The 16,866-nt window shown below is 45.1% G+C and overlaps 1 protein-coding gene across 1 annotated transcript in view; it reads left to right on the forward strand.

Annotated features, from left to right (window-relative positions):
• Positions 1 to 5,315, forward strand: part of traf4a (tnf receptor-associated factor 4a) — a 35,193-nt gene extending 29,878 nt beyond the window's left edge. The window contains exons 3-7 of the mRNA XM_026192213.1: positions 187 to 291; positions 385 to 546; positions 2,696 to 2,857; positions 3,826 to 3,981; positions 4,559 to 5,315. Of these exons, the coding sequence (XP_026047998.1) occupies positions 187 to 291; positions 385 to 546; positions 2,696 to 2,857; positions 3,826 to 3,981; positions 4,559 to 5,191 (1,218 nt within the window). The 3' untranslated portion in view covers positions 5,192 to 5,315. The remainder of the gene's footprint in view (positions 1 to 186; positions 292 to 384; positions 547 to 2,695; positions 2,858 to 3,825; positions 3,982 to 4,558) is intronic.
• Positions 5,316 to 16,866: the final 11,551 nt, after the last annotated feature.

A 16,866-nucleotide genomic window follows, 5' to 3' on the forward strand; every position in this document is an offset into this window, starting at 1 on the left:
TGTATTCTGGTTTATGATTTCCCATTATTCACTTAACCAGTGTCTCATTTATCCCATATTTCCTACCCTCAAAGTAATGACAAAGCTTACAAATGTAGCAAAAACTTGTCAAAGCCACATGCATTTAACCAGTGGGGACACATCCTGGGATCTGCTACACCAACCTCCTCTTGCTTTTCTGTTTAGATCTACCCAGACCCAGAGCTGGAGCAGCAGATCTTGGCTCTGCCCATCCGATGCATCCACAGCGAGGAGGGCTGTCGCTGGACTGGCCAGATGAAGCAGCTGCAGGTAAGAAGCCATGCCCTCTGATACATGCCTCCTTCCTCCACTGCTGCACCCAGCATGTGGGGTGATTCTGATGACCTGTTTTGTGTCTCTCAGGGCCACTTCTCCACCTGCGCCTTCAATGTGATACCCTGCCCCAATCGCTGCTCAGTCAAGCTGACGCGCCGCGACTTGCCCGACCACCTGCAGCACGACTGCCCCAAGCGCAAGGTCAAGTGTGAGTTTTGTGGCAGCGAGTTCACCGGCGAAGCCTATGAGGTAAGCACTTCACACCTTTTTTAAAAAAAATCATTTTTATTATGGTTTCTCTCTCATTGTAAACAACTTCATGTGACAGCACATGATTTCCATGGTTATATGAAAGGTGTTTTTGTTGAAAGCAGCAGGAAAAGTGAATGCACGTGTCAGAGCCCTCGGAGAGTCTAGGTCTATTTTGAAATAACACGTGTGTTGGCAGAAAGAAAGAATATATAACCGTGTCTTTCATGCTGAAAGTGTTTTCCACAGCTGAAGTAATTCAGGCTTCTCACTAGCACCTCTGTCATTACTGCCAGCCTGCCCCTCCTCTGTTTACTCTGCTTTCCCCTTTGCCCAATATTACAGGAACATTAATATACTTTTGACCTTTACCAATAATCCTAATATCTAATGTAAGCATTTATATGGATGTGCCTTTAAGCTGCTGAGATTAACAGCAGTACTCAGAAAATTCATTTATTCACAAGACAAAAAAAATAGGTTGTTAAAGTTTCTACAAAGTTGGTTATACTTATAAAATAACTAAATATCTTACCCTTGCAGCCTTGGACTCAAGACTCCTTCATTAACACGGTTTCTCACATTGTTTAATGTTAGCTCGAGGTTGCCATTTACTCTTAGCAACTGCATTCAACTTGTCATTTATTAAATATGACTTATTTATCTATAATTCTATTTGTTAGCTTTTTGAAGCTATTCCATTTCATAGGTATTTTACAGCTACAGTTTAGCTAACAGCTTAAATTGTTTGTCTCTACTGTAGTGTAGTTATTAGCTAGCAACTGTTATCTATATATTTAAGTTAAACAATAAGTTTATATTTATAGATAGCTATTTTAGGTTTTTGTACAGTAAATTAAATATAGTTTGTTACTTTGTTTCTCTTAGCTAACAACTGTTAGCCGTGCATTTAAGCTAACAATTCCCTACAATGTGGTGTTAATTTTAAACAGTATTTTTAACAATTTAATGAGTTTATCCACATTAGAAGCGAAAGCTTGTTCCTACCACTTAAAGTTGATAATAACACTTAAGAGTTATCATCTTATAATTTTGTATATTTGTACATTTTATATATTTTTTCTCTGTTAATACTCTCCATATGTATATAGTGCTGCAGTGCTAACAGGCATGTTTGCACTGAGTAGGAGATGCTCTGTATCTCATTGTGCAACTGTATAGTGACAATAAAGGCGTTATTAGGGCAATCGTGGCTCAAAGAGTTAGCAGTTTGTCTTGTAACGGGAAGGTTGCCGGTTCGAGCCCCGGCTCGGACAGTCTCTGTCGTTGTGTCCTTGGGCAAGACACTTCACCCACCGCCTACTGGTGATGGCCAGAGGGGCGATATGGCAGCCTCGCTTCTGTCAGTCTGCCCCAGGGCAGCTGTGGCTACAACTGTAGCTTGCCTCCACCAGTGTGTGAATGTGAGAGTGAATGAATAGTGGAATTGTACAGCACTTTGAGGGCCCCGAAAAGTGCTATATAAATGCAATTCATTATTATATTATATTCTATCTTATAATTTTAGGTTATTATCTGAAAATGAGGAGTTATTTCTGAATGAGTTGAAATTTCAAGATGCATAAATTTGGAAAAAGTCAAAATTCTGACATGTGTAATGTGAAATTTTAAGTTTTGAAAGTTGGCAAAATGCCAAAACAAATGTTCAGTGGCAGAAACACTTTAATTTGAATTTTAAAAAAATGTTTGAATGGAAGACTGTTTTATTTAGGTCATTTTTTAAAACTAAATATACAGTTTTTATTTTTATTAAATTAATTCAGTTCAGTTCCCGTGGCTACTGGAAAAGTAGTGGTAATACATGGAACTAAATTGCCTCACAAATCTAGCAATATAAAATGGGTAAAAAAAGGTTTTGCTTTCTGTGCTGGACACCATTAGATATAATTGGTGAACATTTTGTTATTAGATTAAGATCCAGTTAGATCCCCATGATTCGTTACTATTCATGGATCCAGGTGTGTTCATTGCTGCAATAACATTCAGTATAACCCAATTTTAACAGGCATTATTTTGTTAATTAAAATGCAGTTTAAATAAAAGACACAATCAAATATGCACACCTCCATGTCTGAATCATAGATTTATGTCATAACCCCGATCTAATTTTTTATTTTTCTCATTCCAGAATCACCAGGGTGTATGTCCTCAAGAGAGCGTTTACTGCGAGAACAAGTGCGGGGCGAGGATGATGCGTCGCCTGCTGTCCCAACACAGCATGGCCGAGTGCCCCAAACGCACGCAGCCCTGCAAGTACTGCGGCAAGGAGTTCGTCTTCGACACAATCCAGGTCTGTTTCACATTAAGTTTATGACCAGATGCTGTGATTTTTTCCTAAAAGGCTCCTTAATTTCTTTTTTAAATGTATTTATTTTTTATTAGTGAAATAATTATGTTTGGCAAGATGAAGTGCAGAGACACATTTTATCTTCTGTCTGTAATTCAGCCTATTGGGGCCCGATGGCAAAGAGAAAACCTGCTGTAGCTGAAGGATGTTTCCATTTATGGTGTCTCTGTCTTGTGGCAGCTGGATTTTTAGTGTGAAGCTGCTGTTTTTTCTTTCTGGGTTTTTGTTATGGGGAAGGCACCTCCTGCTGCACACATCTGGCCAGAGGCAGAGCAGTCAGTGTCACCCTCCCCCCACGTGACAGGCCAAGATGTAATAATCCAATCTTGGTCATAGCACACACTAGTGTTGAAGAGCTTTTTCCGTTGTCACGTGATATTCAGAGCTTTTCTCAGTATTGCTCATTTAATTGGTTTACAAAGATAGGTGTTATCTTGCTTCCTCATGTCGCCATCTAGTCTATAATGGGGTATCTCAAACAGCTGCTGATTTTACCATGACAACATACACTAATTTACAATAATATGCAATATAATACGTCACATGAAGATATGGAAGACATTTTATAGACTGGTTTTAATGAAATCAGTTTATAAAATGATCAGAAGACATTTATAAAATGGATGAAAATGTATAAAAATGTTAATCACAATTAACCAGATCCACTGCTTTCCTTGGTTTATTCAGCCATGGATCTAAAGCCATAACGTATTTACTATAACAAATAGTTTCATTTCTTTTCTTTGAAGCTAAAATAAAAATAATTTTATGCTTTTTATCTCTGTAGCCTCATTTTTAAACCCAAGTTTTGGGGGGTACTTTCAAGGGCTTCTTTTCCCCTGTACAGCTATTAATCTGAGCCTTGGTGTGCAGTCTGTGTTCTTACTGGTCATGCTGTCTGTCCTCTGCAGAACCATCAGTACCACTGCCCTCGCTTTCCTGTCCAGTGCCCAAACCAATGCGGCACACCCAACATTGCCCGAGAGGACCTGGCTAACCATATGAAGGATAACTGCGGTAGCGCCCTCGTTCTCTGCCCCTTTAAAGATGCCGGGTGCAAACACAGGGTAAGACCTGCATCATTTGACCTTAAGAGATGACTTGTCAAATGTTTTGCCTTTGTTGTCCAAGAAGGAAACTTCTGGTCCTTGGTAAATGTGTCCAAAGTATTGCCTTTCTTCTTCTCAGACATGCACTGCTGTGGCTGTAGGGTCTATTTTAATGAGATCAACACTTCTACACTCTGACAGTGCATTTCTGTCTATTTATAAAACCCACATCAATCTGGAGAAATGTGGATATGCTCGAGGAAGAGTGACTTATGAGCACCAAACTCCGGCTTGGTGTTCTGTTAAGACTTAAAAAGCATCTGGAGAGCTTGACTTGTTCTATTTAAAGATGGCCTGATGGAAAGTACAAACACAAAAGCAGAGTGCAGATTCACTTTGCAGTCTGAGCATGCTCATCTTCATCATATTACTGTTTGTTTTATTATTAATTGATACACAGGAAGTTTTAAGTGTCCCATACTGTATAAAACCTGGGAGAAATACTATAAATAACTAAGATTAGCGCAAAAGCATTCTTTTACACTGATGGGAAGCCAATTTTTGTTTTTATAATCAGATTCCCCGTTCTCTGCAGTGCCCCAAACTGGCTATTGGTCGTCACCTGGAAGACACCACTAAGTCCCACCTGACCATGATGTGTAACCTGGTGGGTCGTCAGCGGCAGGAGATCCTGGAGCTGCGGAGGGAGATGGAGGAGTTGTCTGTAAGCCACGATGGCGTACTCATCTGGAAACTCAGTGACTACTCACGGAAACTCCAGGAGGCCAAACTCAGAAGTAACCATGAGTTCTTCAGCCCGCCCTTCTACACTCACCGCTATGGCTACAAGCTGCAGGTGTCAGCCTTCCTCAATGGTAATGGGAGTGGTGAGGGCTCTCACCTCTCTGTCTATATCCGCGTGCTGCCCGGAGAATATGACAACCTGCTGGAGTGGCCCTTCTCCTACAAGGTGACGTTTTCCATTCTGGACCAGAGCGACCCATCGCTTTCAAAACCCCAGCACATCACGGAGACCTTCAACCCCGACCCTAACTGGAAGAACTTCCAGAAGCCCTGCAGCAGCCGTAACTCGCTGGACGAGAGCACGCTGGGCTTCGGTTACCCCAAGTTCATCTCGCACGAGGAGATCAAGAAGAGGAACTACGTCCGGGACAACTGCATCTTCATCAAGGCTTCTATAGAGATTCCCCAGAAGATAATGGGTTGAGATGCAAACTTTGTTTTCTGTTTATGAAGGAGAAAGATTCGTTAAAGACTGGAACTGAAACTTAACCTTGAGAACTTATACAGACTTACCCTTTAGACCAGGGGTCCCCAATCCCAATCCACGAGGGCCGGTGTCCCTGCAGGTTTTAGATCTCACCCTGGGTCAACACACCTGAATCACATGATTAGTTCTTTACCAGGCCTCTGGAGAATTTCAAGACATGTTGAGAAGGTAGTTTATCCATTTAAATCAGCTGTGATGGATCAAGGACACATCTAAAACCTGCAGGGACACCGGTCCTCGTGGACTGGGATTGGGGACACCTGCTTTAGACACTTTCTGCCCTTATAACTTCTCCACCACAGAGCTTGTAGTGAGTCTGTCTGGCTGTGCAAGTGGACTTGGAGGACCTTGATATATCAGAGAGGAGAAAGTGTTTCGTCTGCAGAGCCATCAATCTCTGTTGTTTCTTTTATTATTAATTTTTTTTTTTTTTCAATTTCCGTTTGTTGACCTTTAATCACAGTCTACAACTGAAAGCCTTGGAAATCAAACAGTGCCTAAAGAGTTTATCTTAAGTTATGCTTTTGTTGTTTTTGTTTTTACCATACAAAAGATTATGGAACAGATATAAAATAAAGCTGAAGGGCTTCATTAGCCTCTACACTAAGAGTAGGAAAAAAGGAAAAAAACAAGCTGTTTTAGAGATGTCCCATTTTTATCTGGGATGATCTAAAGAAGAGGGAGCAGAGGACTCAAGCTCAAGCCCAACTGCCTTTTGTACATGTGCTCATACAGTATATATATGAACCCTGAATACGCAGTAAGAACTGCTTGTGAGATTTGTGAACACACAAACAGGTCAGTGTTCACGGGTGAGAAACTTCCAGCTCAAATATTGATCATTTTCATGTTTTAATGGAATAATGATTCAAGACTGTTCTGGATTTGAACTTCCTGGCTGGCTGTTCTGCATGGCTTTCCTTCAGGTGCTCCGGTGTCCTCTCACAGTCCAAAGACTTGCATGTTAGGTTAATTGGTGAGTTTAAATTTGCCGTAGTTGTGAATGCAAGCATGAGTGGATCACAGTTTCTAGGTTAGCCTTTTGAACTACCAATCCAGCTTACTCAACTTGATTAGGCTTGAATAAGAAAATGAATTCTTTGGAAAAGATACAGCTGCTATAGCTTATAATCTTAGCGTGGCTAACAGCTAGCCTTCCTGCTAGCCTTCAAGCAACTGTAGCCAACAGTCATGTGGGGATTACTCAGTTGTGGATGGCTTTAGACAACACAGAGGAGTAGTCACTCATATTATACTTCTTTGAAGTCCACCTTAATGCCAGACAATGTGGTGTCTTGTATGTATGGTGTACTGTAAAGTTGGACCAAGCTAGTCCTAGCATGCTCACAGAAACTGTAAACCACTCATACATCACTTTCAAACAGCTTTTCCTCTTGTTTCCTCTTGATAAGCTAACTACCTACCAGCTGTAACAAAAGATATGAGTGTTATCAACTGCTAGACTTAAACCACTGAAACAATAAATATCCAGCAAGCCGTTGAAACATTAACGTTATCTTCCCAATCAGACCTGCTCATGTTGTTTCAGTGCAACAGTTGTTCAGTCAGATCGTCTCTTGCAAAGCAAGAACTATTGATCTGATTATCAAGAGCAGACAAATATCTCTGGATTTTGTTCATACAAACATTTGACTGATGACATATTTGGTTATGAAATGATTATGATCAGCTAACCACACAGCATCGAAGCTCATCAGGCCAACCACGGCCTCCAGTGCAACGGGTTAAGAATGATTGTTTTATTAAAAACTGTTAAAAATATATTATGAAATGGTTCTTCTTCACAAACCTTTCATCACTATAAAGTCCAAAAAGGACATTCAGGACATCAAAGTCATGTCGACTGTACGATTTTCTCTTTCCATTGAGAAAAGATGGTGTGTCAAAGGTTTTTCAGCGTTGAGATGTTTGCTTTCAAAATCTCTCAAAGCGTTTTTTCACCTGTCAACAATGAAACTACAGGTCTGTCTCTTCTTCCCATCACAGGACCTTTCCATGACTTTGTATTTTTAGCTAGTTTGACCCCTCCCCCCCCCCGGTGTGAGTAGCTTCAACCAAACAAACACTCGTACTGACCCTTAGAGGCTTCATATCTACAGTGGAGTCCCAAATAAGATAAAAACAAACTCACCTTCTGTTGGTCTTCAGATGAGTAGAGCAAAGAGGTCAGCTGTCGGAGTACCTGTGCATTTAAAAAAAGAAGGAAAAGCCATGTGGCCTTTTTATACAGTATGTCTTCGCATGAGGGTTTTAGGGCTGAGCAGGGCGACATAAACACGTGCATGCTTCATGTGCTATCACCGGGATCACATTTTTGTACTGTAACTTGTAAAATCCTCTCCTGTTGATGGCTGTTCTTTCTTTTGGACCATTGGAAAGATGACAAATTGTCGAAAAGAATATTGTTTTTTACTTTTTTTGGTTTGTTTTTATATACAGAAATGTGAACACTGTTTTTAATATAACCTATAAAGACAATGAACACTTGGCTGTGAAGTGTGTTTTACGTAGCCTGGGCGTTGAGGGTATACTGCCGCTATTTTGAAAAGATAGCAAGATCGATGCATAATGTAAGAATGGGGAGCGGCCCTGCGCTAAACACCACTCTCCATCACAGCACCATCCGAGGTGTGGAGGACTTTCTCGATGCAGTTCACTCACGATGTATGTGAATACTAATGTAAAAATGCAGAAGCACATTCTGTCTTTTTATGATTATACATGGAAAAATTTCCTGATTTCTTGTCATAATACCAGCTGATATTTTCCAGTGATTTAAAGAAGTGAAAAAATAAAACTTTTTGTAAGATTCTGTATTTTTAAAAGTACCTAGCTGTTTTATACAAACACCTTTCATTGGAGAGTCGGGGTGACTTTGGGAACTTTCAGACCCTTTCGTCTCTTGGACATTTGGAGAATTTGTTCGTCCGTGTGGTTTGAGCCTTACATATTCTGTCTGTATTATTTCCTCTTAAAAGTATTTATTTTAAGGAGCCGTCGTGTGAGTTTGCACACGTGGTACAAATGTTTTAATATGTTGACTGATGAGTGCTTGTCAATTTCTTAACTGAAATAAAATACCATATATTATAATTGTTTTGTTTTATCTTTTGATCACATTTGTCCACTAAATTAAATCATCAGACATCATGTATACTGGTATGTTTGCAAATGTGACCTAGCACCCTCCCACATCTTTACAAACTGTCAGTCAGTGACAGTGCCCTGACAAAAGTCAGTGATGCGCATTTTATATATTTAGACCTTACTCACACAGGCCTAGAAATTGGTCAGAAAAACCTGGTAGTATCCAGTTAAAAATGTGTATTCCCTGACTGGCTGGCGAGTAGTTACCAGGTAAAATCAGTCCCATAGAACGTGCTTCCTCCTTGTGATTGTTTTTGTCACTAGCGGATTGCTGTGGTCTCCTATTTTGCATGGAAGATTAACTTGTCTGCTAACCAGAAACACCCAACAATCAGTCTGGGACTATATATTTTCCCCTAGCGACAGGTGTTTGCCAAGTGGTTGCCAACTAGTCTCTATGCCTGTGTGACTGGAGCTCCAGATCCAGATCATCAACAATATTAAATATTCTAGGATCAGCAACCTTTTTAATTTGATCCATGGGGTTCAAAATCATCTGGAAACAAAGAGTCACTGATTATTTTATTTAAGTGCTGTTTGTGTTTATGTGGAGCCAACAGGAAGTCAGCCAACTAGTCCATGCTCTTTATGGACTCGACTATTAAGAATGATGCTGAGCATGCTCTCTGGGCCCAAAAATAGCAGTATAATGTGGTACATCCCAGTATTATGGAAGCCACTGAACTACTTTTATTCCAATTCATTAAAGGAAGCCATCTAACCAATCTGAATCAAGTTCTTAATATATCTGTGATTAGTGACTTGAGATGACCGTTTTTTGTAACAAGTAATGAAAGCATCTATGATTTGATAATGAAATTGTGTGTTTCTGTTCAGTAGCCACAACAGGGGTAATTTTTAAGTACTATTTATCAGTCTGTCAGCAATATTATGGAAAAATGAACTGGCTGAAGTTCATGAATCTTGGTGGAGATGTGGAGCACTGCCAAGGAGGAAAATCTTGGCAAACTCTCTAGATCATTTTCTTGGTTATTAAAGTAATTTTGGGATAAAGCCCTGGGCTGTTTCAACGATGTTGGTTTGTCTGTTTTTCTGTCTATATAGCAACTACTAGGCTGGATGTCGTAAAGCTTCTTGGAGAGATGGAGACTAGGCTAAACCATTAAACCATTAAACTTTATTTAAAATATTAACTGTACTGACCTTGGTGGAGTGCTGCACCCTCTGAATGCCTTTCTAGTTTAATGTGATTTTGGACTGAAGAAGATTTATACTGTTTGCATTTAAAATACACTCATACTTAAAATGCCTCTGAATTATTGATGAAATATATTATCACCATTAAAACTTAATGATACTAAAAAGCTATAAAGTTCATCTCAACATTCACATTTAGCAAACTTGCCTTCTGTCTGTTTTTTTTAAACTCATTAATATTCAAAACCACAACAATTTTTTTTTGTTGGACTCGATTAATCCACCTCAGGTTTTCTGTCCTTCAAGTGCAGTTGTATTTTTAGAGCAAACATGACTGACCTCCTATACAAACAGAGTCACTTCCTCAATTCTAGGTCAGGGATCAGTTTGATTTCAGTTGTGTCTTTCTTTAAGTCTGCTGTTACTCTGCTGGAGTTGGAGGGGGTAGGGCAGGGGAGGAAAAGGGGCAAAGGAAGTGAGACAGACACCAGCCCTCCCTGCTTTGAAGTTCTGCCAGGAGTTTGCATTAGCTTGCAGTTTGGATAATGTTCAGTGCAGCAGGATTTAGGGAAGAGGAAAATGAGCTTTTATCCTCAAAGTCACTGAGAGGTCCCTAAGGAGGACAGTCCTGCTTTTCACTTACTGTACAGGAGTTGGCCAAAGTCTTTTAAAAACCCATCATATCAACTATCGGAGTCCCATATTTTTTATTTTTTCATTTAAGAATGAAAACAACATCTGTTTAAGGAGCACCGCATGACTGTTCCCTTTGCTTCTTTGCTTTTTGAGGAAATTGCCAATAATCTTAAAAAACACTTCCTAAGAAGGCTTACCTTTCATTCAGGATTGTTTTTTTTCACAAGTCATAGAAGTCATTCATTTAAGGAAAAGGGTCCTCTCTTCAATAATAAAGAAAGGCAGAACACTATGAGGCTGAAAAACCATATGACAGCCTCATACTTTCCTGGCAAAAGACACACAACCAACAACACTGTGCCGCTTCAGGGCGATGCAGAATCAAAATAGTAACAGCTAATTACATGTTAGCAGGCTCCATGTTTCCCATGAAGCACAGACTCACGTGCAGTTTGATGTACAATGCTGCCCTTTGGCTTTGCACATTTTGACCCTCAGCTCCCATTGGTTAACGATTTAAACGCACAGTCACGTTTTCATATAAACCAGTATCATTCCTGTTTGTTGAGCTCACCTATACTTTAGTAAACTCAAGCTAAAAATCAGATCCCATCTGGGTTAAAGAAGGAGGTTGTGGTGAAGGCGGAGAGGAGCCCAACCCATGGAGGCTTTCCTCGCCCATTAAAAAAAACACACATCAAAGAGAAGCTGTGGTTTATGAAGCGGTGCCATGCTGTCGTGCCTCGTACTGGAGTTAAACAATCGTGGCTCACAGAGCAGGAACTGAACCGGGGTGGTACAAGAGTGAGATGGTGTCCTACAGCAGAAAAAAAAATCCTAGCAGAAGTAAACATATGTGCTACACAGCAGGAGTTTCCTCAGGAGTCAGATAAATCATCAGACATGAACGTGAGCATGACAGTTCGTTCCTGGCCTGTGAACAGGACTTTGGCAAAAAAAATTTATCTTAACTAAAGTTAAATATTTACAGAAAAATATTCTCATATATGGCCTAAAGATACCAGAAGGATTGTTGATTTAAATGTTTTAACTAATCTCTTCACATTTAATAAAAAGGCTGTAGAATGAAAAAAATAAGGAAAAAGTAGTTTGTATATAGAAGGTGTAAGAATTTGAAGATGGAGTATGCAAAAAGTGTAAGCACTTCTCAGACTCTACAGACCTTAGTTAGCATGTAAAATGTTAAAGTTCATGACAGTACAATTACACAAAGACTGAACAAGCAAAGGATGTTTTGAAGAGCTGCTAAGAGAAAAGCCATTTCTCTCTAAAAAGGACATGGTAGCACAGCTTACGTTTAATTTTTCACAGGACTGCAAGTTTTCAGGGTCCTCTTAACATTTTTTTTAGAAAAAAAAATCCTGCAGGTTTTCAGAGTCCTGTGAAAACTTTTCTCAAAAGATTGCATATCGATATTTTGTTGACATCCAATACAGCGGCCTGAATGATAGGGAGAAAGATAACAAGATATGTGAGTGGGGAAAATTGATTTCTTTCTTGTGTGGCGTAAACAACTAACCACTATTGCAACCCACCATCAAAAGAAATGAGGGGGAAAACGTCAATATGTACAAGTGCGAAGCTGTTCTATGATGTCTGAGGATGTCAATAGCCCTCAGCCTGAGCACATCATCTGCTTAGAGAAGATGACTAATGATAACATAGCACAAATCAAACTTGAGACACTTGGAAACTAAAGAATCCTTCACCAAAGAGGAGTTAAACCAGAACACGGGCCATCAAAACTCCTTCCTCTCCCAGGTTTTCTTGTTGTTGGTTTCCCATCTGTGTTTCTGTTGTGGTTAGCCTCTTATGGGGTGGGGTCTCTAGCCCCACACCCAACCCTCCTTCATTCTCATCCTTGACTTAGATCCAGGAAGTGGTGGAGCTAAAAGACTTGTTGGACAGAGTGAAAGTGTCTGATAAGATAATTCATGCAAGTTAAAAATGTTCAGTCAGAGGATGTTACAAGTTACAGATAAGTGAACACAAATGTTTGTCGGCCCTTCGCCAACTTGTTTTGATGATAAGACTTTTTCTCTTTTTAAAGTACTCAGACATAATTTCAAAACAAAAAATCAGCACCAAGTCAACTAACCATTATTATTATTATCTTATTAGCTATGCATGCTAATTATTCAGCTTAAATTAGTTAACAAGCACACTATTTTGGAATTAACAAACCTAAAATAAACAACTAAATACAATGTCAAAGTTCATCATAATCTTAAAAAGATTTTACCCATTTTTGCACCTCAACCGTGTCACGGCCGGGCGGATCGCACACAGTAATTCGGCGTGCCCGTGTGGCGTGCTGGCTAGACCCAAGCGCGGCGAAGGCTAGCGGTGGGTTTGGAGCAGACACGCAGTTATTCTAGTAATGACCTGAGCACGAAGCGTGGCTTCGGAACGGTCGTTACAGACAGAGAGCGAGCGGAGCCGGGAAGAGAAAAAGGATTGAAAGGGGTTGTAACTCACAGTTGCTGAATCAGGCGGAGACTGACGTCGGCAGAGTTTCGGAGCTCCTGACACGAGGATACTGATGTCTGAGCGGCGAACAGGTGGGTGGCGTCTCTCTTTTAACCCCGGCCCCGTGATCAGCTGATCACAGCCGATCACCGGCTGACAGGACCCCCCCCCGAGGACCGGCACCCGACGGGCCAGGACGGCGGCGACGGAAATCCGAGATGAGGGAAGGATCCAAGATGAAGCGGGACGGCACCCAGGAGCGCTCATCAGGGCCGTAGCCAGCCCAGTCCACCAAATACTGGACCCCCCGGCCCCGGGGACGGGAGTCCAAGATCCGACGGACAGTGTAGACAGGACCCCCATCGACGATCCTGGGCGGGGGCGGGGCCCGGGAGGGGGGCGCCAGTGGGGAAGCGACGTGCCGCTTAAGCTGCGAGACGTGGAAAACCGGATGGACCTTCATGGCGGGCGGAAGCCGGAGACGGTAAGCCACGGGGTTGAGCCGGGCGGTGACTTCGTACGGGCCGACGAACCGGGGAGCGAGCTTCTTGGACTCGCCGCGCAGCCGTAGGTGCTTAGTGGAGAGCCAGACGCGGTCCCCCGGCCGGAAGGGGTGACCCGGGCGGTGGCGGCGACGATGCTGCCGGGTGTACAGAGCGTTGGCCCGGGAAATGGCAGCCCGCGCCTTGATCCAGGCCTGGCGACAGCGGCGGACCATCCGTTCAGCAGCCGGCACGTCGACCTCCGCTTCCTGATGGCTGAAGACAGGAGGTTGAAATCCATGACAGACCTCAAAGGGCGAGAGACCGGTGGCGGAAGAGATGTGAAGGTTATGAGACAACTCAGCCCACACCAGGTAACGAGGCCATAGCGACGGTTGGGCGGAGACGAAGCACCGTAAGAAGCGCCCCAACTGTTGATTGGTCCGTTCAACCTGCCCATTGGTCTGAGGGTGATAGCCGGACGAGAGGCTGGGAGATGCTCCTATCAGGCGGCAGAAGGCTTTCCAGAACCTGGCGGTGAACTGTGGCCCCCGATCGGAGACTATGTCCTTGGGGAATCCGTGAAGCCGGACGACATGGTCCAGGAGGAGCTCGGCCGTCCGTTTGGCGGAGGGGAGGCCGGCCAGGGCGACCAGGTGCACTGCCTTAGAAAACCGGTCCAAAAAGGTGAGGATGGTGTCAAGACCGTCCACAGATGGAAGGCCGGTAACAAAGTCAAGGCCGACATGGGACCAGGGACGTCTCGGCACCGGGAGAGGGTGAAGGTCGCCAGCGGGCGGCTGGGTGGAGGACTTGGCCCGAGCACAGGTGTCACAGGCGGAAACGAAGTCACGGACGTCCCGAGTCATGGAGGGCCACCAGAAGGCACGACGGAGGAGTTGGAGGGTTCTGTCGGGCCCTGGGTGACCAGAGAGCGGGGAGGAGTGAGCCCAGAGCAAGGCCTCCTGACGGCACCGGGATGGCACATAGAGCCGCCCAGCTGGGGTCTCCGGCGGAGGCGGTTCGGCGGTCAGGGCGTCCCGGATAGAGTCCTCCAAGGGCCACCGAAGGGGGGCAGCGAAACAATGAGACGGTAGGATAGGTCCAGGGTCTGACGTGAAGTCGTCCTGGGTGAACTGCCTGGAGAGGGCGTCTGCCTTGGTGTTCTTGGAGCCAGGGCGGTAGGCGAGGTGGAAGTTGTACGGTTCGAAGAATAAGGCCCAACGGGCCTGCCTTGGGTTGAGCTGCTTGGCAGAACGAATATGGATCAGGTTCTGGTGATCAGTCCAGATCAGAAATGGTTCTTTCACTCCCAGGAGCCAATGCCGCCATTCTTCCAAGGCCCACTTGATGGCCAGGAGTTCCCGGTCGCCGACACCATACCGTCGCTGCGTGTCAGAGAACTTCCTTGAAAAATAGCAGCACGGGTGAAGTTTTCCATCCGGGCCATGTTGAGAGAGGACGGCGCCAGCGCCAACATCGGAGGCATCCACCTCCACCACAAAATCTCCGGCAGGATCAGGGTGGAGCAGGACGGGAGCTGTAGCAAACCGACGGATAAGGTCTCGGAAGGCCAGTTTCGCACCAGGGGGGAGGCAGAAGGGCCTGTGCAGGTTAGCTGGTTTAGTGAGGGATGTCAGTGGCGCGACAATGGTGCTGAAATTGCGGATAAAGCGCCGATAAAAATTGGCAAAGCCCAGGAAGCTCTGTAGCTGCTTAAGGCTGGAAGGCTGAGGCCACTGGGTCACGGCTTGGAGCTTTTGCGGGTCCATGGTCAGGCCATTGGAGGAGATGGTGAAGCCCAGGAAGGTAGTGGACCGTTGATGGAAGGCACACTTTTCCAGTTTGCAGAACAGCTGGTACTCGAGCAGCCTGCTTAGCACGGCCCGCACATGGCGAATATGGTCCACTTCGGTGCGGGAGTAGATCAGGATGTCATCCAGATAGGCAAACACCCATCGGCCCAGCATGTCCCGCAAGACATCGTTGATCAGGTGTTGGAAGACAGCAGGGCTGTTGCAGAGGCCGAAGGGCATCACCAGATACTCCCAGTGCCCGTTAGGGGTGATGAAGGCCGTCTTCCATTCGTCCCCTTCTCTAATCCGCACCAAATTGTAAGCGCTGCGTAGGTCTAGTTTGGTGAAGATGCAGGCCTGGGAGAGGGAATCGAGCGCGGTGGATAGCAGAGGAAGAGGATGGCGGTTCTTAACGGTGATTTTATTCAAGCCTCGGTAGTCTATACAGGGGCGAAGCCCGCCGTCTTTCTTCTTTACGAAGAAGAACCCCGCAGCTGCAGGGGAGGTAGAAGGGCGAATGAAGCCCTGTTGGAGAGCCTCAGTGACGTACTCCTCCATGGCTTTGTTCTCTGCGGTTGACAGCGAGAACAGGCGACCACGAGGAGGGACTGCTCCCGGGAGGAGCTCGATGGCCATGTCGTAGGAGCGATGAGGAGGGAGAGCGGAGGCTCGCCTCTTACTGAAGACCTCGGACAGGTCATGGTAAGCCGGAGGGATCCTATCCAGATCGACGGGCTCCGGGGGTGACGCCTCTTCTGGCTTTGAGTCCTGTCCAGTCCGGAGGAGGAGGCAGCGGCGTGAACACCGGGGACCCCAGTCCAGGATCTGGCAGGAAGACCAGGAGACGTGGGGGTCATGTCGACGGAACCAGGGGTATCCGAGGATGAGGGGAGAGGAAGAGGCCGAGACTACTAGAAACCGGATCTCCTCCTGATGATCCCCGACAGACATGCGGACTGGCTGGGTCTGGAACTGGACCGGGTAGGGTTGGAGTGGTCGCCCGTCTACTGAGGTCACCGGGAGAAATCGGTCGACGGAAGTCAATGGGATGCGGAGCCGAGAGGCTAGTTTTTGGTCGATGAAGTTCTCGGCGGCTCCGGTGTCCAGGAGGGCTTCGGATGAGAGCTGTTGGTGTTTCAGGTGAAATGTGACCGGTAACAGAAAACGAGAGGGATCGGAGGAGTGGGAAGGGCCAGGTGGGACACCCCCGCAGTCTACCTGGCGTCGTCGTTTCCCGGCCGTAGCGGGCACTGGGGACGACGGTGTCGAGCTGATCCACAGTAGGCGCAGAGGCCCTCACGCCAGCGTCTCTCTTTCTCCTCTTTGGGGAGTCCACCCAGCTGCATGGGCTCCTCGCTGGATGTGCTGCTTGGGCTAGCCGTGGCTCCATCAGAGGGGGGAGGAGGTCGCGACGACGTGGTCCGCTGAGGCTGGAAGGGTTTTAAGGCCCGAGGGGCATGGCGAGGCCGCGACATCACGCGTTGGTCGATCTTCAGGGCAAGGTCCACGGCCTCATCCAAGGTCTTTGGCGCCTCACGGCCGGCCATCTCGTCTCTGATGTAATCAGCCAGCCCCTCTAGAAAGATGGAGCGCAGAGAAGCATCTCCCCATTGAAGCTTAGCAGCCAGGGTGCGGAATTGGGAGGCGAAGTAACAGACTGGTCGGCTGCCCTGGCGTAGATGAAGCAGCTGTGACTCCACTTCCACTTCACTGCTGGGGGGAACGAAAGTCTTTTTTAACTCCTCCACATACAGAGCATAGTCATTACACGCTGCAGACTTATTGTTGTAGAGAGCCGCGGCCCATTCCTGAGCCTGGCCAGACAAGAGAGAGGTGAGCATCGCCACTTTTGCACGGGCAGTGGCGTATTTAGTGGGTTCAC

Source organism: Astatotilapia calliptera, chromosome 14, assembly GCF_900246225.1.
Source record: "Astatotilapia calliptera chromosome 14, fAstCal1.2, whole genome shotgun sequence".
Lineage (NCBI taxonomy): Eukaryota > Metazoa > Chordata > Actinopteri > Cichliformes > Cichlidae > Astatotilapia > Astatotilapia calliptera.